The sequence below is a fragment of the Nyctibius grandis genome, chromosome 1 (assembly GCF_013368605.1).
Source record: "Nyctibius grandis isolate bNycGra1 chromosome 1, bNycGra1.pri, whole genome shotgun sequence".
In the NCBI taxonomy this organism is placed as follows: Eukaryota; Metazoa; Chordata; class Aves; order Nyctibiiformes; family Nyctibiidae; genus Nyctibius; species Nyctibius grandis.
In genome coordinates, this window is record NC_090658.1 from 110084958 (window position 1) to 110107451 (window position 22494).

At 38.2% G+C, this 22494-nt stretch overlaps 1 protein-coding gene across 3 annotated transcripts in view; it reads right to left on the bottom strand.

Moving 5' to 3' along the window:
- Window positions 1-22494, bottom strand: part of FBXO25 (F-box protein 25) — a 36079-nt gene that overhangs the window by 7983 nt on the left and 5602 nt on the right. For all 3 annotated transcript variants that reach the window (XM_068404299.1, XM_068404281.1, XM_068404289.1), the window contains exons 3-8: window positions 15048-15157; window positions 13665-13714; window positions 9484-9576; window positions 5022-5115; window positions 4117-4301; window positions 2039-2221 (exon numbers count right to left, since the gene is read on the bottom strand). In XM_068404299.1, the coding sequence (XP_068260400.1) occupies window positions 2039-2221; window positions 4117-4301; window positions 5022-5115; window positions 9484-9576; window positions 13665-13714; window positions 15048-15157 (715 nt within the window). The remainder of the gene's footprint in view (window positions 1-2038; window positions 2222-4116; window positions 4302-5021; window positions 5116-9483; window positions 9577-13664; window positions 13715-15047; window positions 15158-22494) is intronic.

Consider the following 22494-nt stretch of genomic DNA (forward strand, 5'->3'; position numbering starts at 1 on the left):
GGGGTGGGAAGGGGGGTAGTTAAACTGAAGTTTTGTAACTGGAATTCTTTGAAGTCAATAATCTAACATCATACATCTCTGAAAAGCAGTGAGAAAGATCTAGCCACAAAAAAATGGAAGGTAGAACACTAAAAATAGGAGACTGCATATTTGTCAAGAAAAAGTAGGCCATACACAGCTGATCTAACTCCACTGTCTTGAAATGATTCTAATTATAGCCAATAACCATTAACAAAAACAATATTTAGAGCCATAAGTAATTAATTTTATACTTTAAAAAAAACACTCAGGAATGAGATTAAAAAAGTGATTGTGCATTACAAGTAGTGGTTTTCTGTTAAGACAGCAACTATGGGTTTAAATAATGCTTTTTCTTTTATTTTAAAAGTATTTACATGACTATTTTTCACAATTACTTATCTTTCTAGAAGGATAGCAATAATCAGTGATTCATGTACTTCTTCAGGACATAATCTGCATGTAAAGATTAGCTGATGCACAATGGCTATTTCTCCCCAGCTTAACATACAGCCAAGTTTTATTAGTATTTATTTGTAAAAGGCTTCCTGTTCCACTCAGTGTGGATTAATACTAATACATTAAGAGCTTTCTTCATTCAGAATACAAGTTCTAGATGGGGAGAATAGCACTGCCTTTGTGATTTCAGCTACACTTCACATCATTTCATAATATCTTCCCTGTGTAGAGTTCTCATTTTGTCCAAAAGTGCTCTTCAGATATCAAGTATGTTTTTGTGGTTGTTTCAATGGTTCAACAAATATACTGCAGAGGACAGGAGAAACAACCTCACATGACTCTGTAGCTTATTAAGGTAGTAAAAGCAGAATTTGATATTGGAAAATAAATAAAATCATTAGATTTGTATCATTAACAACCTGATAAGAAATCGAATGTGAACATTCAGGAATGCATTAGAAACACGGTGTAGAAGTGTCCTTTATAAAGCACAGGGCTAGCTAATTCTACTAAAATGTTTAAGAGATTTTCTTCCCAGCTTTACCTTAGTGTAACAGCTTCTACTCCAACCAGTTTTGTCACTGTTCCGTAGAGCTTACCTCATCTACCCTCAAAATCCATTCAATTGTTACATTAAGCTTAAACTTCTTATCCTCATAACTTCACCGTGCATTCTTCAGAGTTGCCTCTGAAGGAGGGTTTTTCGGTTTGCCTTTGTCTGTCTATATTCTCCATGAAGTTCACTCTAAAGCTTTTCATCTCACCAAAATTCTTATTTGGGTCAACTGCATATGAGTTAATTATCTTCTCTTCTACCTTTCCTGTTATAACAATAGTTAATCTGGTAGTCATCAACCAAATGGTACCACTTCAACCTATCAGATTTAAGAATGAGTATTTTCATATTCTTCAGTCTGGCATGCACTAGGTTTTTAAAGTTCTTCCTCCAGCTCTGATGTGGTAACTTCTATTTTCATACCTTTATTTTCACCTAGTCTGATTTTGTCCCAGCATGTATTAGTGTCAGAAAACGAAGACAGTTCTGGAGGCATTCCTACATTACTTTAATGCTTTTTATGAGGAAGTGACAGAAAAGTACCATTTCTCTTTTTGTTCTTAATTTCAAATCTCAAATATTTGTGTTTTTCTTTTTTTTTTTGCAAATCTAATTTTGGCTTCACCAGACTGTTCATGTAGTCTAAAAGTCTGAGCAATCTGTCTGCCTACCTCGATAAGTAAAACAAATTCTACTTTAGGTACTACAATTAGAAACACCTTAGAAGTATCCTCTACCACATTTGTTGGGAATTGTGTAGTAAAATGTCACCTTACAGTAGACATTTTTTTAAAGTAATGCAAGGAAACAGCCTGATAGTTATCCTAAACTCACAGGCATACTGAATACAAATTTTGGTATGAACCAAGACCAAAAAAAGAGAACATTTTCATTATTACTTCATGCTGTCACATTATCTCAAAAAGGGCGAGTTCACACTTCATTATTAGTATACCATATTGCAAAGATAAGGGCCACATTTACACAAATGACAGAGTATATTACCTGCTTTTCCGCAAAATGGTACTGGCAGAGTTTTTTCCACAACTGTCTGTCTTCACTGAGCATGTACAAAGTTGGGGTCACTTGACCCAGCGTAATAATGTCCCAGCCATCAGAGAATCTGTACAAGATGTTATTCAGCATATGCAGAGGGAGATCACTAAGCGTAAGACCACTGTTGACTTGCTGGAAATAAAAGTTTAAGATTTTTAACTACAAAAACTTGATAGTATAAGGTACAAATAAGATTTTTACTTTCGAGGTATCTCAGGTCTTAGTTTGTACAAAACCATTGAGTAATATCTATGGTTAATTCTGTGATACTTTGATTACTTGGCTACTTTTATTCTCTAACTGCTGTTGTTAAAAACTTAAATGACTACAGGTACAGAAGGGGCTACAGGCTGTAGCTTTATAACTTACAGCTTTCCTACTGTCAAAATAAACATATCCTAAATTTCAAATAATTTTAAAACACTTCCATTCTCAGAAAATAATTCAAGAGTATACAGTCTTGAAAACTACAATATATTCAATTCCACCTTTGACAAAAGTGGGCTAAAACCCTAACTATAATACAGGTATGAACCAATTATTTATATTTTGTAGGATAACTAGTTTCTCAATTTTTATTAATAAACAGAGCACATGTCAATTTGCCTTAAGACAACTAGAGTACTGAATATAGGGCTGACAAGCAGAAATACAGAATGAGAACATTATGAAAGTCAGAAGCAGAAGAGAATAGATTTGTTTCTGAAGTCTAGAGATAGTTTCCCTCATACATAAATGAGGAATTTTGCAGGGGGTGACAGATCAGAGCAGTGAGAAAGTTTCAGGAAGTTCAGCAGAGGTGTATACACTCTTTAACGGGGTAGCCTACAGTACAACTCCTACATGACTGAATCTGAAGCCCATGCTGCCAGGTGGCACAAAGCCCAACAGGGCTGGAGGCGGTGTCCCAGCTGGCCAGGGAGGGAACGTGGGCAGCTGCCGGCCCCACCTAGCAGAGCTGCCCAGTTGCAAGGCACAGGCAGCACAGCAGCTGTACTCTAGAAGGCTCTCGCTTATGTCAGTTTATTTCACGACCATTCATCTCACTTGTAGACTAGACTTTCCATAGTGTCATCTGTTATAAACATCTCTGGGACTATCATTCTGTTCAGGAATATGGGAGCACTGCAGATGCAAGATTTCTCATCAGTTTTTTCCATCTGAGCTGTTTTACATTGGTTGAAGTGGCACACTGGAAAGAAACAAACGCAGCAACGGCAATGTCTCAAAACTGTCTATGCTGTGTTGCTTGGCATATGAAAACTGCTGAGATCGGGTTCCCCACTTCTCCTTTCTATTCCAAAATTAGCTGTTCTATTCAGATACTCAGCACACACAGCAAGGACAATTTCAAAATTTCATAGCTGAAAGCAAAAAGATGAAACTGTTGTATGACTTCACTGTGAGCAGTATCTCACAGCATTTCTTCCTCCAGGACTAACCCAGCCACGTTGAAAAAAATTGCCTGCTTATCAGAAGTTTCCACTATAAAAACCTGGAGCAGTGCATACCACATGCTTTGAACAAAGTCACGTGATCAGAGTCCAGATGCTGAAGTCATTATCTTTTTTTTTTTTTTTACAAAAAGCAACTGTGCTAATGAATAAAGCTGTAAAATTGCTACTTGAATATTTTATTTCTGTTTTCTTTATCCACCTCTAAAATTCCTCTTAGATTTGTATTTCTTTAGTAACAACATTTACTTTGGAATTAAAAATTGGTATTTTTTCCATCTGACAAAGATTTTGAAATTTATTTGGGTGAGAAAAACAATTCCATCTATACATCTCTACCAGAAACCAGTTGTACAGGCACTGTAGCAGTCCTCCTTAGAAAAGAGCTATTAAAACATTAGAAAATTAAGTTGATCCAATTTCATTAATTTCATATTACTTCTCTAAAAACAAAGAAAACAAGTAAAACTGTTTAAGATGTATTCGAAACTTTGTTCACTTACAAATCATAAACCAATGTTCAACATACTTTCCCTCCCCCAATTACTTTTTTAGCATGATTTAATAATATACCTTGTTCATCTGAAGGTTTTTTAGTTGTTGTTGCCACAGAAGGATAGTTTCTAGTCTGCAAATCCAAATATTGATGTTCCCTACCAGCACAGATTTTCCTACTCCCCTAATCAGTATACAGAGAGTAGAACTGAGATCCTGTAGAAGATCTTTGATTAATCGTGGGTTATATTGGTCTTCCATGACTGGAAAACAAAACAAACCAAGTAACAGTTTTGGTTAACTCAGTTAATACAGTTAGCTCATGCTCATCAACACTTTTTTTAGATGAACTGATTACAAGTCAACTGTTTGTGTGCAAATAGCTGCCCTAATTCCCACCATGATATTCATTAATGCCGTTCCACAAGTGCAAGATCAATAATTAACAATTTCACGGGCAAATTTGATGAAACATTTCATGCTATGAATTTAATAAACTTAATACTGAACAACCAGTTATAAATCTGATTTCTTCTGTTCAAAGCTGATAGTATTACATCTCCATTTAGCATGGTTACCAGAAAAAAATTTTTTCAATAGTAATAGCTTTTTTAAAATAAACAATAAAGAAACTCTAAACCTCAGTATGTCATGCAAATTGAAAAAACAAACATGTTGCTAACCTAAAAGCTTTCACATTTCATAGAGAGTATAATTTAATAGTAATCAATAGTTTCTGAATAGAATGTAATTGTCATTTAACTTCACTAATCTGTTTCAACAGACATGATTCAATAATCAAAAGAAAACAACTTACTGAAACTGTGGGATGGGAAGTATGAGACCTTTTACTAATTAAATATGCTACTGCTTTATCTTATAATGTAAAAAGCAGTAATAAAGCTAGAAAAAAAATGATCAACTGATACCTTAGTCACAGAGATTAAATCTGAACAAGCAGATTACAAAACATTAGGTCTTACCCTTCCGCACAATTTTGTCCAAAATGTTAAAGTAGTTCTTCTGTGCTGCACCACTCAGTGAGGTTAACTGGGATTTTGCAATTAACTGCAAAAGCTAGGTCAAAGAATTAAAACTCAGAAGAATGGCAGAAGTAAAGGATGGTTTTAAATACACACTGTCAGTACATACATTCACCTACAACAGCCTAGACCACTGCAACCGTATTTCATGAAAACGTTAACTACAGAGTTCAGAAAATGAGGCAAGAAAAATGTGGAAAGTTTTCGGCATTCCCACTGGCATCCCATGAACAACTCATGAAAGCAGACACGTTTTCAAAATACTATACAAACACTAGTGTTTATCTCCGTGATAGACCACATGACATATGCTCTTTATAAGCTGTAATGCAACAGTGGAGGGAGTCTGTTTTGGATGCTCACAGACAGAAATATGGTCTTCTATGTGGCTGGGTCCTGCACCCCCTGATGGAATTAGGGGCCAGGAACATCACACTGAACTGATACCAACTGCCAGACTTCCAATTGCTGAGTATTATACTGGTCAAACCCAGGTGTGATGGACTTAGTGCACTACTTTCTGCTCATGGAGGGGAAATGCCGTATTTTACCCAAACTGGGGAAAAAAAAATAAATTTGTATTACTCCCACATTGAGGTTCCTGGTAGAAGAAACCACAGTAATCTAATAACAAGCAGTATACATACAGTATTAGTAACTTTCTCTTAACTATATAGTAAGGATCTCCTAACTGTCCACACATTTCTCTCTGGAACCACTGTGACAGATGAACAGCGAACAGTGGGAATAGTTTAGGGGAAAGTAACCAGAATGGCTGAGAGTTCTTCCTGCACATGAATGCCAAGCTTTAGCTACTAGAGGCAGCCCTCGCTCCATTTCTGACACCTTTGCTTTACATTTTAGATTCAGTTTTGTAGCTGATAAGGACTGTTGCCTCTTTAACAAAAAATAGTATGAAATAAAGAGAGACTTCGATGTTATGACAGCACTGCAATGTTTGGAAGTGTGGCACTGAGCTTTACAATTGTGATTCATAACGCTGAGTTCAGAACAAGTGTTCTCAATACACCAGAAAGGGAAAGCAGGGAGCAGAAACCAGCATCCCCTACAGAGTGCTCTAAACACTAACCTGCAGGGCTGTGCTTTGTAGGACAGCATCAACTATTGGCACAGAGGGTGACCAAAGACTAAGCCTGCCAAAAATTATTTTGTATCTTCAATTCTAAAACACCGATTTGGCACTACACTCAACGTTAATTTTCCTTTTGAGGAAGAGAGAATACACCTGTTCGCTCCCTCATTTAATAATGTTCCTTCTGGCTTCTCTGTATGATCCCTGACAAAACATTATGTGCTATGAAAGGAGGAAATAATTCTCCTGATGTATTTAAACACAAGCAATCTATTTATACAGTTTTTGAGACTAGATATCAGGACCTCTTTCTTGGCTTTTTCAAAACCTTTTAGTTTGATTAATAATTTGGAGCACACTTAGAGGTCTCTGACAGTTTGCCAGTTCAAGCAAGCATGTACATTTCTCTTGATTAATTTTAAAAAAATTCAGTTATGTCACTCAGACTCAAGATCAAACCAAAGAAACAAATTCCACCTGGCTGATTTTAATGAAGATTCCAATTTCAATGAAGGTTAACATGCAAGGATTAAGACAATTTTAGCAGGTGCATGAGTACAAGGATCTGACATCAGTTCAGCCTTAGTGAGATGTGCACAGCCATGGTTTATGTTGTCTACTAGAGATTATAACTTTGAATGGATCAACGATTTATTCAGATGAAAACATTTTGAAAAAAGACCATTCATATCAAACTCAATGTATCAGACATTTAACAGCTAAGAAGTGATCATAATACTACAGAACAAACAAGCACAGGAACACAGCTGATCCTAACTCCTCCCCCCACTGCCCACCCTAAAAGAGTCTTGGGCAGACATCTATATTAACTTTTAATAATAACTAGGAGAATTTTAGTTAGCTGGAGAATCAAAACAGATCATCGTGGTGGTCCGGAAACGAAGAAGAGCTATGCAATAGGGCTTGGTATTTAAAAAGGTCATTGATTTATATCTTGCTATCTTAAATGCAACAAGCAGAACACCACACATGAAAGTAATCATCATTGTGTTCATGCATAACTAAGAATAATTCTTAGAGGAGAAGAAATAGGAACTGCTGCACTGCATTAAATGATATCTACACAAAACATCTCCACCATTAGAAACTTCAGGGAAGTAAATGAGAACTTGTATAAAGCAGATGGGTATGGGATGACCTGCTAACATTAGGTCTCAGTTGCAGACTGGCTTAAAACTTGATAGAGCAGATTAAACATCCTTTTTAAAAATCTGCTGCAACTTCACATATTACTGATATCCACACAGATGTTTTAATTTATTAGATACAACACCACAAGTGTTTCTCAAGTCAACAAGTTCCACAGCTACAGAATGAGGAGCAGCTGCATTCATATTGATCATATTTATTAGCAGCTCAGTAACTTTTAAGGTCTTAGATGTACATTTTCTGTACCTGTTGATAAAAGTCAGTTTGCCTCCATCACCTCAGAGGAACTGATGGGAAGACTTAATTGGAAAACAATTCTAAAACTTTAAAAATTTCAAATAAAGTCTAAAATGTTAAAAGGATTTTGGAAGTCTGCCTGCTATTCTAAATCCACCCTAATTTCTTAGGGTCTACCATCACTCCAGTAACAGTCTGGATCACAAAGCCAAATTTCTGAATTTTAAAGTATTGCTCCTTTCTCAACAACCTTAAGCCTGGCTAACTAAACCAACCACGTTATATTTTTTGGCAAACAGAAGGAAAAATGGTCAATGTGCTTACGTTATACTTTGTACTTTGTTCCAATCAACTCTTTTGAGCAACCTGGCTTAGGCACTGCAGCATCTAAAAAAACATGTAAAATTCTAGTTCTGGATTCATCCTGCCTGTTTACCATCCAAGTGAGGCACTCAACGTTGACCTCATTTATAACAAGATTCATCATTTTTAGGTGCTCTTTTTTCTTCCTACTGTTCGAGGCCGAAAAGTCTTGGGAAAGATCAAGGTTCTTGTTTCTGCTCCCAAAACAGAATTAAAAAGCAGTGTTCTAAACCACAATGCATACATATATGAAAAAATCTGCAAGGGGAATAAAACAGGTAAGCACCCTAACCACTACCCTGGAAGCAATCCTTTTTGCTTTGTTTCCTTTGGTCCCACATCTCTTTGTTTTTCTGAAAGTATAATACACTGTCTCAGCTTCACAAGGATGGGTAGAATGTGTTTTCTCTCCAAATACTCCACTGCCTAGTGGTAAGGGTGTTCTCCTGGTATGTTTGTTTAATTTTGATTTGTGTCTTTTCAAGCTCTGGATACATTCCAACCACTACATTATTTGTGAACAGCCTCACCACTGAACCGAACTGAGTCCTGATATGTCTCACATTTTGAGCTTGTCTAGGAGTTGGGACAAGCACTTTACTACCTCTGGTTAGATGACAAAAAACTTGGGGCTAGAGGAAGATCAGTACCTTCCAGAACAGGTATTTCCAAGTGGGCAGCTGGTTAGGCATCAAAGAAATTATGTCATGCCTTAATGTGGCTCCCTAAAGTACAAGTTGTGTAGTTTTGGAAAACAGGCTGATAGTGCTGTTGTCCAGAACTTACATGTTCCATGCACTTAATTCTCAGCTTAAGACTAGACCTGACCCAGAGAAGCTAACATAGTGAGAAAGGGACTTTCCAAGAATCATGGGATTAGTATATGATAAGTGTTTCTATAAACTTTATGTCACTACATTATTTGTAAGAGACAACTTGCAATAAAACTCATTCCTGGAAGACAAAAAAAAAAGGAAGACTGAAAAAGCTAGAGCCTCGAGTTTTAAGGGATGATAATGAAGGCAAATGCATATATATAAAAATAATAATAAAGTGCAATGAATCACAGAACTGTTAAGAAGCTGCAGAAGAAACAGAAACTGCAGAATATTTACACATTAAATATTCTTCTGGAAATTGCTATTTTAAGCATATTTAAAACATAGTAAAGTATATTTAAGATGTAGTACACTCTGCTATTTTTGGTTGTATAGTAATTATTTTGCCTTTAAAGAACATTCACTACCCAGACTGATGAACAACAACTCAAACTACTATCAGTGTTTCCCTGTAAATACACAGCATCCTGGCCACCACCATCCTCCTCAGGCTATAGGCTTTCATAGAGCAATATAACGAGTTTTCACCAAAGAAAAATTACTCAGTTTAAAGTTGCTTCATGCTGTATACATTACATATGAACAGGGTATTTATACAGTCACAAATCATCAGCTGTTCAGTGCAAAATTATTTCCTTTGTACACATAGGCACATCAGCAAATGCATTTTTAAAATATGGATATAAAATAAAGAGCTTACTTTGACCACATAATTGAACCTTCTGATGTCCTGAATTGCACTTGAAAAGTCTAAGCGGTTAAAAGCTTCTCCCAAAGTGCAATAGCCATGTCTCTGAGAAGAAGAATAAACACACTTTAAATGGAAAGAAACAAAGAAATGGAGGAAAATATTCAGAAAAGCACTCTGCCATGCAACTGATGCTTATGTATACCATGCTCCCTGAAACTATAATGTATCTGGACTGAAGATTTATTTAATCTCTGTTAGAACAAATGAAACCAGATATGCTATTTGGAACCAACAGATACGTATGCAATATCACTCAACAGCAAGGCCTTCAAATTCATACTAATCATGCAATCTGTAATCACTGCTATCCGAGTGTGCTGGGAACCTACTCCACTGTTGCATGGACACAGTGCTGGTACCCTCTCATGGCTATCACGCTCCCCATTTGCCTCAGCAGAAGGTAGAGCTTGTTTGTACAGCAGTCTGAACTTACAACCATAAGCATCGACTGACCGAGTTTATGTTCACATTTGAGGGTAAGAACACAGCTACTTTCTCCTGGGATTGGAAGGACAAATGGTCTCAACATCTAGAATTTATTTTGTGGGTGCTAGAAATTTAGGCACCATTTTTCTTAGTTACGAAGACCAAGAGAAACTGCATTTTCCTTTGGTGCTTCTGCACCAGTGTCTTAAGGTGAAAGTGGAAGTTTCAGAGGCTGTTGTGGAACTAAAGGTGGTATTGGCAGCCCAAAATTACATGGGATCACATAAGCTGAGTAAATTTAAAGCCACAAAGCCACACAGGAGCCTTGGAGCAAATACAATGAGGCTAAAAAAACCCCACAACAGGTGAACGAGATACTTCCAGAGCAGTGTGCTAGTATGGCTTATCAGCACAGGGAAGGGGGGTATAAATAGTTATTTGAAGTTCATTCCTAGACAGACTTCCTCAGTGAATTATGTGGTTGTGAAAAGATGGCAGTACAACTAACATTCCTTTTTGCAACCCAATGAAAGCTTACCCTGGATGTACCACAGTGGGACAGGAGACAGTTAACTATTCACTGCAGAGTGGTGGTAATTACCACCTATCAGTTAATGACTAAGTTCAGGATCATGCTGCTTGCTCATCCACTTAAAACACTTGAGATCCAAGTGTGCTGCACACTTCACAGTATGTACAACTTGGTTGGCTAGTAGCAGTGAATTAACACTTGCAGAGAACAAAACTTTTGTTGAAATCTAAATATTTGTGGCTGTTCTCTGAGTAAACAGTTACCAAAAGGCCATGCTTAAATACATTAACATGAGAACTCCCTTGAACAGCTGGAAGCACATTTCTATGAAGCTTCAGCTCTACCTTTTCCAATGTACTATCATGACAAAATTGCTCAAAGAGCATCTCCTACTTCATTTCAGCTATATACCTGTGCTTGTTTTAGTTTTATTTATTTTCAGTGCTCTCCCATAGCATGTTTCACATGCTTCTTACCAAGACCTTCCTGCTCTCGTCATTCTCCCTGAAATGCAGTACCCAGTTTAGAAAAAGTTTCTAGTTGCGAGACTTAGCCAGTTGGAAATCAAGTAAGATTACAAGCCGTAGAAAAGTAGAGCCTCTGTGAATTATGTTTTAGATTACCTTAAACTGGTGCTCTGAATTTTTTGGTTCTCGTATGGTTATTCCTTGATACTTTTTCATTCTGCTACTTCACTTTTAACTTTTTACTTTAAGCTTTTGAACTTATACAAGGAATTACTTGAAAAAGATCAGTGATTAATTCTAACCATCCTTGTTTTGTTGGTTTGTTTGTTTTTGTTTTTTTTTTTTAAAAAAAACAAACAGGAAAGGTGAATGGTCAATTATTAGAAGACAACAGCAGTGACAAGAATAAGCTAACTGGTACACCAAAATATTCTGTCTACTCTCTCAATGGAGAAGAAACCCAAGCAAATTGTCACACATCACCAGTACACAGAAATCCCAACATACAGGTTATGAAGGACAGAATCACAGAATGGTTGGGGTTGGAAAGGACCTCTGGAGATCATCTAGTCCAACCCCCTGCCAAAGCAGATTCCCCTAGAGCACATTGCACAAGGTCACGTCCAGGCAGGTTTTTAATATCTCCAGAGAAGGAGACTCCACAGCCTCCCTGGGCAGCCTGTTCCAGTGCTCTGTCACCCCCAAAGTAAAGAAGTTTCTCCTCATATTGAGATGGAACTTCCCAGGTTTCAGTTTGTGCCCATTGCCCCTTGTCCTGTCACTGGGTACCACTGAGGACAGCAATGAGTGTTTTTAGGCAATTTGTGTTTTGGCCTCAGCTTAACAACCTTATCATTCAAAACACCATAATGACTGGTGACAGTCTGTTGTCCCCACTTCCTTCTTACCCTAAATTTAAGATGGCACAAAGGGAAAGAGGATGCTTGAGACTTTTGCAGACCAATGTAATTAACTACATCTATCACAGATGAAGATAAAACTGGGAAAGAAGGCTATGAATGTGGTGAAAGCCTTTTTAATACCCTTCAGATGTAGAAGGACAGCCTCTGTGTCACTGGCCTGCAAGGTGAAGTCTTCCAGTGTCTCCTCTATGTAATCTCTCTCTTCAACAGCATGCTCTTCCTAAGTACAGTGCTCTTTATAATCTCTCTCAGCTCCAAAATGCAAAGCCAACTTTCGCCTCTGTGGCTAAGGGTCACACAGAATCACAGAATCAATCATGTTGGAAGAGACCTCTGGGATCATTGAGTCCAACCATTGCACTGACACCACCATGTCAACTAGACCATGGCACTAAGTGCCATGTCCAGTCTTTTCTTAAAGACATCCAGAGATGGTGACTCCACCACCTCCCTGGGCAGCCCATTCCAATGTCTAATAACCCTTTCCGAAAAGAAATTCTTCCTAATGTCCAACCTGAACCTCCCCTGCTGAAGCTTGAGGCTGTGTCCTCTTGTCCTATCACTAGTTGCCCGGGAGAAGAGGCCAACTCCCACTTCACTACAACCTCCCTTCAGGTAGTTGTAGACTGCAATAAGGTCACCTCTGAGCCTCCTCTTCTCCAGGCTAAACAACCCCAGCTCCCTCAGCCGTTCCTATAGGTCAGACCCTCCAGATCCTTCACCAGCTTGGTCGCCCTCCTCTGGACTCGCTCCAACACCTCAACATCTTTCTTGAAGTGCGGGGCCCAGAACTGGGCACGGTATTCAAGGTGCAGCCTCACCAGCGCTGAGTACAGAGGGACGATCACTTCCCTAGACCAGCTGGCTACACTATTCCTAATAGAGGCCAGGATGCCATTGGCCTTCTTGGCCACCTGGGCACACTGCTGGCTCATGTTTAGCAGGCTGTCGATCAGCACCCCCAGGTCTCTTTCCACCGGGCCGCTTTCTAACCACTCTTCCCCCAGACAGTAGAGCTGCATGGGGTTGTTGTGGCCGAAGTGTAAGACCTGGCACTTGTTCTTGTTGAACCTCATCACACTCACCTCCCTCCCTCCCTCTTGGCTGGCATTACTGTGAATGAAAGACATACTTACGGGTGTCCAAGTTCCACCCATCCCAGATCACCATAGGAATCAACACAGGAATGAAACTAAAACTTCAAGACAGTTTATCTCTATGTACAATGGATATATTTTAACTCTTGGCTTTCCAGGAAGTCATTTCAAGATCTTTCATGTTCCCTTTACAGTTGCATGATACAGTTTGCATTCCAAGCTGAAAGCCTCTGGACTTTGTGGAATACAAGGGTCCTCTTTGCAAAGTTTGAAACTGAAGTTTTACTTACTTATATTCAAATTTACATCAAGATTGCAAAACATCAGGTAGCTGCCTGCAGACACTTTCTTTAGAGATATTACTCTAGTTCTGCAAATATTTTAAATTTTATTTCAAAGACACACAATACAGATACAGACAGATGGGCTTGGAGAAGCAGTGGAGAACTATTACGTCCATCCTTGCAAGTTCCGTTCCCACATCTCTGCCACAATGACCCACATAAAAGGCACTTTGCTAGCTGCCTTTGCCTCACCACGTACAGGTGTACTGTTGCCAATGAAGAGAGAGTTGAATATAACCCTTAAGATGATACAGCACAAATACATTTTTTTTCTAATATACTATTTGTCAATTAAGAAGCAGAAAGATTGTAGGAATTGACCCACAGCATGCAGGACTTACTTCCCTGGTGCTTTCCTTATGAACATAAATCCACTTCTCACGATAAAAACCTAAAATAAAATATAAGCATTTTTAGGCTTCCACTTTAGGTAATGCCTTCTAGAAACAAATTGAGCAAAACAGACCATCCTCAACAAAATGCTTCATAAGATAGGAGCGATGGTAGAACAGTTTTAATGAAGGAGGTTTATAAAGGCTGAAAAGGATAACTACAAATTTTCAGGTTATGTAAGTCAAAGTAAAAAGGAAAAGTTAAATAATTTTGTACATCAAACACAAGAGTTGGCACACAACTGGCAGATGTGGCACAACTTTTGTCAACTGTGGACCAACAACAGTCAATTTCTCCTACAAAACCCCTGATCTTTTTTAATCCAACAAGCTCCTTAGCATTTAACACAGGAAAGTACAGAAACGAGCAAGCTTTTTGGTCCTGAATACTCCACCCCTCTAATCTTTCTTCTGTAAAGGTGCCTGCTCTGCATCCACTTGGTTCAACTAGTTGCAGAATGCTGCAGGGAAGTCTACTACACAAGACTAATAAAGGCAACTAGGCAGACCTTCAGCTTTCAGAAGTCTGGTATGTCATCAAATGGAAGCGTGCTTTTACATATAGCCACTTGAATATTTTGAAATACTTTCTGCCCAGACAAGCCTGAGGAAGCTCACAACTTCCTGCAAGACCATCTCTGTTACGATTTTGGGAATATACAAATAATGGAGATAATTTCAAGATTAAAGCATTAGAAATGCCAAGAAGTTGCTTATCAACTTACCTTTTTTTACCTACTCTACGAAATTCTCTACATCAATAAGTTTACTTGCTGTCATACACATTTGCAGTCTAAAGTAGAGGTGATCTTTTAAAAAAGAGAACTGACAAAACCAGCTTTAATATTTTAATTTTTAAAAAAGACTATTTTCAAGAAATTCAATACTGATAAAGTCTTTACCAAGAGCTACAGGTATTATGACAAAATATATTTATTTATGAGCTGATTCTAGAGCCGTAGCACTAATCAGAATTTGAATTAGGCAAAAACAAAACAGCTCCTTTGGTAAGCAGAAGCTTCCATGAGCATCCAGAAGAATTTAATCTAAAACTAGCCCACAAAACAAAACAGTGGTTAGTATCAGAAGACATTATTCAGGAATTACTATTCTTAAATGAATTACCTTTGGATCTTTGAACATCACACAACAGATGATCAATGCCACAGTTCAATTAAGGTGTATCACTTCTGACACCAAAATTCATTGCCAATACAGAAGTAAACATAACTCAGAAGGCTATTCTATAGATGAATATACATGAATGGCTATTATAAAATTTTGCTGAACCTAGGAGAGTTTTCTAAAATAAATGAAAAAACCCAGCCTTACATTGCGAATCTGTGTTATTCCTACAATGATCTTTTTTCCTTTTCTTGGCTGCAAACTCACAATCTTCAGTACTGTATATTTCTTCATCTTCATCATCACCAGTTAAGATGCTGAAATAAACACATCCAATTAGAACAGCAGTCATTAAATATTTAAGATGCATACAGCTTATAATTTTCGGCATTTAAGTCTGCCAGCTGGAAATACATAATCGTACTTTTAATGATGTTCTTCTACCTGATGGTCTATAGCAACATATATCTTAAGAGAGAAGCTGTCTTGCTCTTTTCTTCCCAGTGGGGTTGAATTTTGTGTCAAAGTGATAAAATACACAAAAGTATCTTCCTAACAGGTATCTTTTTAAGTCATTACTGACATTTAGGAAGGACTACCAAGGAGACAGTACTAGCTGGACAACTGGCTGTCTGCAAAGCTCTAGTGTACAAAAATTCATTATTTGAAATGGACCAAGCCTTGAAAAAACTGTGCACCCAAGTAAAAGTCAGTGCAGAATTACTGCACATCCCCACATAGGCAGAAAGCCAGCAAAGACAGACATCTCTTACTACTGTCAACTTTAGGGCAAATAAGTTCTTTTAATAAATGCCTGATTCACAACACTGTACAGAATTTGTGTCACAATACTGTTTTACCAATGACTTGTAGGGCATCAAGAACCATGTGGTCTACCCTCTTCTCTCCCAGAGAGGATCAACTATACCTATGTGCCTTCTGACAGTTAACTCTGTAACCTAACACTGAGGACTGTATTGAATAATCATATATATAGTGGATATATAGATAGTGTGAGTATAGATATATATAAAAATATATAAAGAAACTATTCAAGAAGTTTTGTTGGATAAACTAACCTTTCTAAAATTCATATACATTAAAAAACTGCCTGTGCTACATAAAGTCTACACAGTTTCATAGGGTTTTGCTTTCCATTTTTGCAGATAATTTTAAGGAACAGCAATACAGATAAGAATGGGGGTTCATTTTTGTAGCACAGAGAAGGAAGATAAGGCCACAGTCTTGCACAGATAAGCAGAACAACTAAGGATATGTGGTAGTGAAGCTTAACTGTAGGACTGTTTTATTTCTCCATTATTACTCTTCGACAAGAAAGTTGTATACAAAACCCTTCCCATTCATTACTATTTTTAATCTGAATATGCCAGATGAATCTATCAATGTCAGTTTGAACTTCAAATTGCACCAGCAACAGTTGAACACTGTAAAACTGAAGCATACCAGTCTATTAAAATATAACCTGTACTTGGGCATTAAGTTGCAAAAATCAAATTACAATAGTTTATTGCTACTAGTTTATACAGTTAAAATTTTCAGCTTGAACCATCTGTAAAGGAGGATGACTAAACAACTTTGTAAAAAAGTTTTGGTTTTTTAATTGCTCTAATCAGTAAATGCGAGCTCAGCTTAAAGACACGCAAGTTGAGAAGACTCAGAAGTAGAAAGTTGTTTTCATCTTTGGTTTAAATCCTGAAAAAGCTAACATACCTCTGCATTCAGATAGTGCTCAATCCAAGGCGAGGGCCTTAGTTTATGACCTACCACTTTTAAAGCAGAGCATAAAGACACAACAATTTCAATATTCTATGCAATATTGCCAAATATCGTATCTGGTTAAACAGCAAAAGAGTTTGGAGAACAGGAACTGGTAACTGACAGAAGGAGAACATCAACACTGACAAGTTACTTTAATGATGTAACAGTCCCATCCATCAGGTTTTTTTCCCCAAAACTATCATAAAGGAAATCTCTCTTTAAACTCACTAAAATCATTCATTTAATTATGTTTTAGCATATTGACTGCATCACCACAACATGTAAGAAGTTACTGCAGAATTAGAAAAGCTGCTACAGAATCAGAAATAGAGCCCAAAGCTCCCAGACCTAGCTTTATCATCCTAACAACAGATACAAGGCTAGACCGATACGGCCTGATACTCTGCAATGTAATTCAGGCAGAACAGCAACATGCTTGTTCCCAATGATCCAGAGCAATGACGAGAGAAGTGGAGTTGGCATTCCTGAAGGCCTGCTTTAGAAGAGGAAGGTTAATCTGGCACGATTCCTTCTTTTGTTCCTGGAGAGGAAGTGTCCCTAGAAAGCAATTTAGACCAGTAACATACCTGAAGTGATTTAAAGCCCGTCCTTGCCCCCCAGTAATATACACTTCCTCAAACATCATATAAACAACGAAGGCAGCTGAAGGACAGTCAATTAACAGAAGGAACTGCGAAGATGAAGAGGGTTATTTCAAACACCTTTTTCTGACATTCAAATTCACCTGTGACATTCCTGGAATTCTTCATGTCATTTTAGAGAAAAGATAAATTCGACTGTTATCTCTGAGGACCTTCTCATATGAGGCTTTATTTCCTCATGTTCTGTCCCACTTTACGTGGGGAATCTTTCCCTACTTATCTGTAACCATCACTATTCTTCTTAATAAACTTTAAGTCTCTTACTGAGAATGAAATCAAGGGTCTTGGAGACATCACAAGAATGGGACAGAAACACAGGCACTTCCCCAGCGACTGTTAGCCTCCTTCCAGAAATCTGGAAAGCTGGTTGATGAGTAACAAAACTGCTCCACCATTTCCAAAAGCAAACCCTGTCCCTCCCAAACACCAAGCTAAGATACAAGAAAATGAATCAAGTGCTGCATGTGCCACATGGTGTAACAGAAGCCTAAATTTAATGCTTTTACAATAATACTGCACATGACATCTGAGTGCACCTGGGAGGATTTAAATACATACATAATACTGACAATTGACAGCTATTCTTACTTTCTTGATGATGCATTTCAGAAAAAATTACTCTAAAGCTTCTAGAAGTGAAGTACCTGGTATCCTTAGAACTACAATACCCTATGTAGAGCATGCAAGAATTTCAGCTTTTTCAAAAAAGTAATTTTATAACAGCATTTAAATAACCTCCTGGGTATGACACTTAAAACGCTGGAAAACTTGGAGTTCAGATAGCACTGTCAGCTATTCTTCCTCGTCCTCCTGCTTCTTTTCTCGAGGAGGAAGGAATGCCCTCAAGTCATGCAATTACCTACAGAGACACCCTAAGTGTTTTAGAAGAGACTAAAAGCCATTTACAGCTTGACCACGCCTGGAAAATCCTGAGGTAAGTGCCTGCACCAAATAATGTTACAATATATTTGTCAAACGCCAAAATTATCTAAGACTAGATTCAAACCCAAGGACTTCCATCCAGTGGCAAAAACACTTTTGTGAACACCGTATCTCACTTACAGAAGTAAACAAGAGACACCAGAGACTCAAATGACTACCCTGCCAGCCCAAGGAGTTCATATGAGCCTAACACACAAAAAATGGAATATCACCATCATGAAAATCTTATTAGTCCGATTCTCTCTTTCTTTTACCTCAAAAGGAAAGCATAAGACAGCTTTACTCCTAAGCTGCAGGCTATTGAGAGGTATTTACATACAATTCTGGAAGGCAGTGCTGTTCTCTCTAGCCACCAAGCTTCAAGGACACAGTGCCATGGCACTGGAAATATTATCTATCCGTGCTAGACTGTATAGGTACAAATTGCTGTTAGTCATGGCCAGCATTCAGCCCACAGAGCTTGAAATAGCACTGCCTCAACTACATTTCCAGCTACTGTATACCTTGACTACAAGGTACTCTTCACTTACATAATAATATTAATTATCCAAATAAGTAAGAACTGAGGGCCTCATTATTTCCATCCCAGTTTCCATAAATTGAACTAATTTAAATTGCAACTATTCAGGCATTATTCCAAATAATTTAAATCGTTCCTGCACAAGTGATTACATTTGTTAAAGCATGGTTATCATTAGGTCCACTGTTTTTGACTAATTCATCAACTGGATTCACCAAGGCACTGGATGACTAATTGAATAAGGTAAAAAGTTAATTTTAATAAAAACATATTATTCTTCAATTTATGTAAGTTATTTACATGTCTTGAAGGTTTATTTCTGAATCTGTTTGTGAGTAGATCTTTTTAATTTCTAAAGAGAAAGTATTTGTAATTGATAAAATACAAAACTTGGCAAGAAACTCTATCCATACTTTCTCTCATAGAAGAGAATACAAGCAATAGTAAAGAGAATTTCAGTCAACTATAGCTTGACTTTATTTCTTTTTAAAGGAAAACTGCCCTAACTGCTCCCTGGAATATAATACTCAAGTACTACCTTTAGCATAGATTTCTACAGAATATTTTGGTGAAAAAAATTATTTAATTTAATGGGTGAAAATAAATAAAAACCTGTTACGACAGCTAAACTGGCAGATACCATCATCCCAATTCATAGGGCAGTTTAAAAAGAGACAAGTAAGTACTTATGTATTGCTTACTATGCTTCTTCCATAAGGAAGGAATCATTTAATCAAGCATCATTCTTACTCAGTTCAACATCACGTTAACAGATAACCTAAGCTGAGCTGCCTATTCAATATACACAGATAACGGTTTCCAAACAGCTTAAGATGATACTGAAACCCAGCCAGTAAGATGCAATACACTGCTGTATTTCAAGACGAAACCCTGCACATGGGATAGAAGAACCCCATGCCTGGGTATATGCTGGGTACAGACTGGACAGGAGGCAGCTTTGCCGAAAAGGAACCAGGTGTCTTGCAGATAACAAGCTGATCGTAGGTCAGCAGTGTGCCCTTGTGTTGTATAAAGCCAACTGCACCCTGGGTTGAGTTAGGAAGAGTGTACCCTGCAGGCTGAAAGAAGTAATCATCCCCCTTTATTTGGCATGAGAAACTGCATCTGGAGTACTGTGCGTAGTTTGGGGCTCCCCAGTACAATAAAGACATTGGCATACTGAAACAAGTCCAGTGGGGAGTTGCTGAGGTGATCAGGTACTGGAGCGTAAGATGCATGAGGGTAAGAGAACTGAGCTTGTTCAGCGTTAAGAGGTGGTGGTGGAGGGAAATTCGATTACTGTCAATATCTAATATGAGAGTATAAATAAAGATAGAGCTAGACTGTAAGGTTAGAGGAGGTGGGCAGTAATAAGTCAAGTGGTAATGGACGCAATCTGTGATAAGAGAAATTCTTATTAGATTTTGGTGGGGGAGAGGGAACAAACAAACAAAAAAAATCAGTGAGGATAACAGAACTTTGAACAGGAACCCAGAGAGGAATTTCCATTCTTGGAAATGCACAAAGCTCAAGCAGGCAAGGCCCTATACAGCCCAACCTCAGCCGGCCCTGCTTTGCGTACATGTTTGGACCAGATGACTCCCATAGGTCCTTTCCACCCTGAATTGTTCTATAATATTGTAAAAATAGACATTGCTGTTTAGCAGCAAAGGTTAACTCATAGATCCAAAGTTCAAGGTGTAGTGAAATTACTCCCAAGTAGTGCTACTTTGCCAAGAAGTACCAACTTGAATTCTGTAGTCTAAGTTTGGACAATATACATTTTTAACCAGAGACAGAAGCAGAACTAAAAAAAAAAAAACCACAGGGCTACAGAATATGGTGTGGTTTGGCTTTGCTAAGAAGGAGATGTGTAAGGTGAAGATGGGGAACTGGGGAATCACTACAGATGAAGGCATCTGCTGTACACTATGTTGGTCCCTGAGTTTGGGATTCTGACAAACTGGCAAGCTAGCCTAAGAAACCCAAATCATGAAACACCTCAGATTTCATGAAAACTTTTTCCCCCCCAGAGCATTTCCTAGCCAGTCCCTTCACATTAATGTACCTATTTTAGTCATGAACTTTAATGCTCGTATCTTTCCAAAAACACAGTTGATTTAAATCTGTTTCTAGCAAGACAACTCCAGAGGAGTTCAATTTTAAGTTCTTTCAAGAGTAAGGAAAAAAAAAAATCTAGTATTTTTGCTTGAAGAAGCAACAAGAATACCTCACCTTGCTCTCTGGAGAAAAGATATACATAATTAGGATCAGAAGAGCAAAATTCTTAATAATATTCACAAAGACAATGATCATTTATGCCATACTTGCCAAATAATATTCATTAAAGCAACCTACAAGATATAATTACTTAGTAACTGTGCAAATAGCTATCAAAATTAAATTAGATTTCCTTACATTTGCTAACTGTATTATTAAAAATATATGAAAGAGGGAAGAAAAGATTTTTTCAAAAATATTTAAGGCAACTTCTGTGCTGGAGGCTTACTGAACACTTTTCCAGACAGGCGGTCTTTTGTATCCACAGTGGCCGGACTGTGTGGAAAAAGCAGCCCAAATAAGACCAGTTACAGATGAACACAAAAAGAAAAAAGGCATGAAGAAAACAGTAGGTCAAGATAAGCTTAATAATAGGGGAAAGGGACCTGGGGGTCCTAGTGGACAACAGGATGACCATGAGCCAGCAGTGTGCCCTTGTGGCCAAGGCGGCCAATGGCATCCTGGGGTGTATTAGAAGGGGTGTGGTCAGCAGGTCTAGAGAGGTTCTCCTCCCCCTCTACTCTGCCCTGGTGAGGCCGCATCAGGAATATTGTGTCCAGTTCTGGGCCCCTCAGTTCAAGAAGGACAGGGAACTTCTAGAGAGAGTCCAGCGCAGAGCCACAAAGATGATTAAGGGAGTGGAACATCTCCCTTATGAGGAGAGGCTGAGGGAGCTGGGTCTCTTTAGCTTAGAGAAGAGGAGACTGAGGGGTGACCTCATTAATGTTTATAAATATGTAAAGGGCAAGTGTCATGAGGATGGAGCCAGGCTCTTCTCAGTGACATCCCTTGACAGGACAAGGGGCAATGGGTGCAAGCTGGAACACAGGAGGTTCCACATAAATAGGAGGAAAAACTTCTTTACGTTGAGGGTGACCGAACACTGGAACAGGCTGCCCAGAGAGGTTGTGGAGTCTCCTTCTCTGGAGACATTCAAAACCCGCCTGGACGTGTTCCTGTGTGATATGGTCTAGGCAATCCTGCCCCGGCAGGGGGATTGGACTAGATGATCTTTCGAGGTCCCTTCCAATCCCTAACATTCTGTGATTCTGTGTAATAATTCTTCACTGCTTGATAACTCTCGAAGTTTATTTCACAAATTTAGAAAACACAGGTGTACGAGTACAGCGAGTCCTAGCTTGGCAGTAAATTCCCTCTATATCAGATCAGTTACTGCATCATTTACTGGACTAACAACAAACCACTGAATGTTCCCTTTTCTCATGAGCATATTATGCTGGAATTTATGACCAAGAATGCTATCCCTGAGAATTACTTCTTTGTGGAGAAACCAAATAGACATTTGTCTGGACAAAGCTGTCTGTATCACAGCAGTCTGTGGGCACCTACCACAAGTATTACTTTATTTAACTAATATCTTTATCACCTGTTCTACAGGAGCACACACAGTCACATATTGTGTTAGAGTATTACCATAAAGCTACCATTAATTGTGTATTTGGAGCAAAAG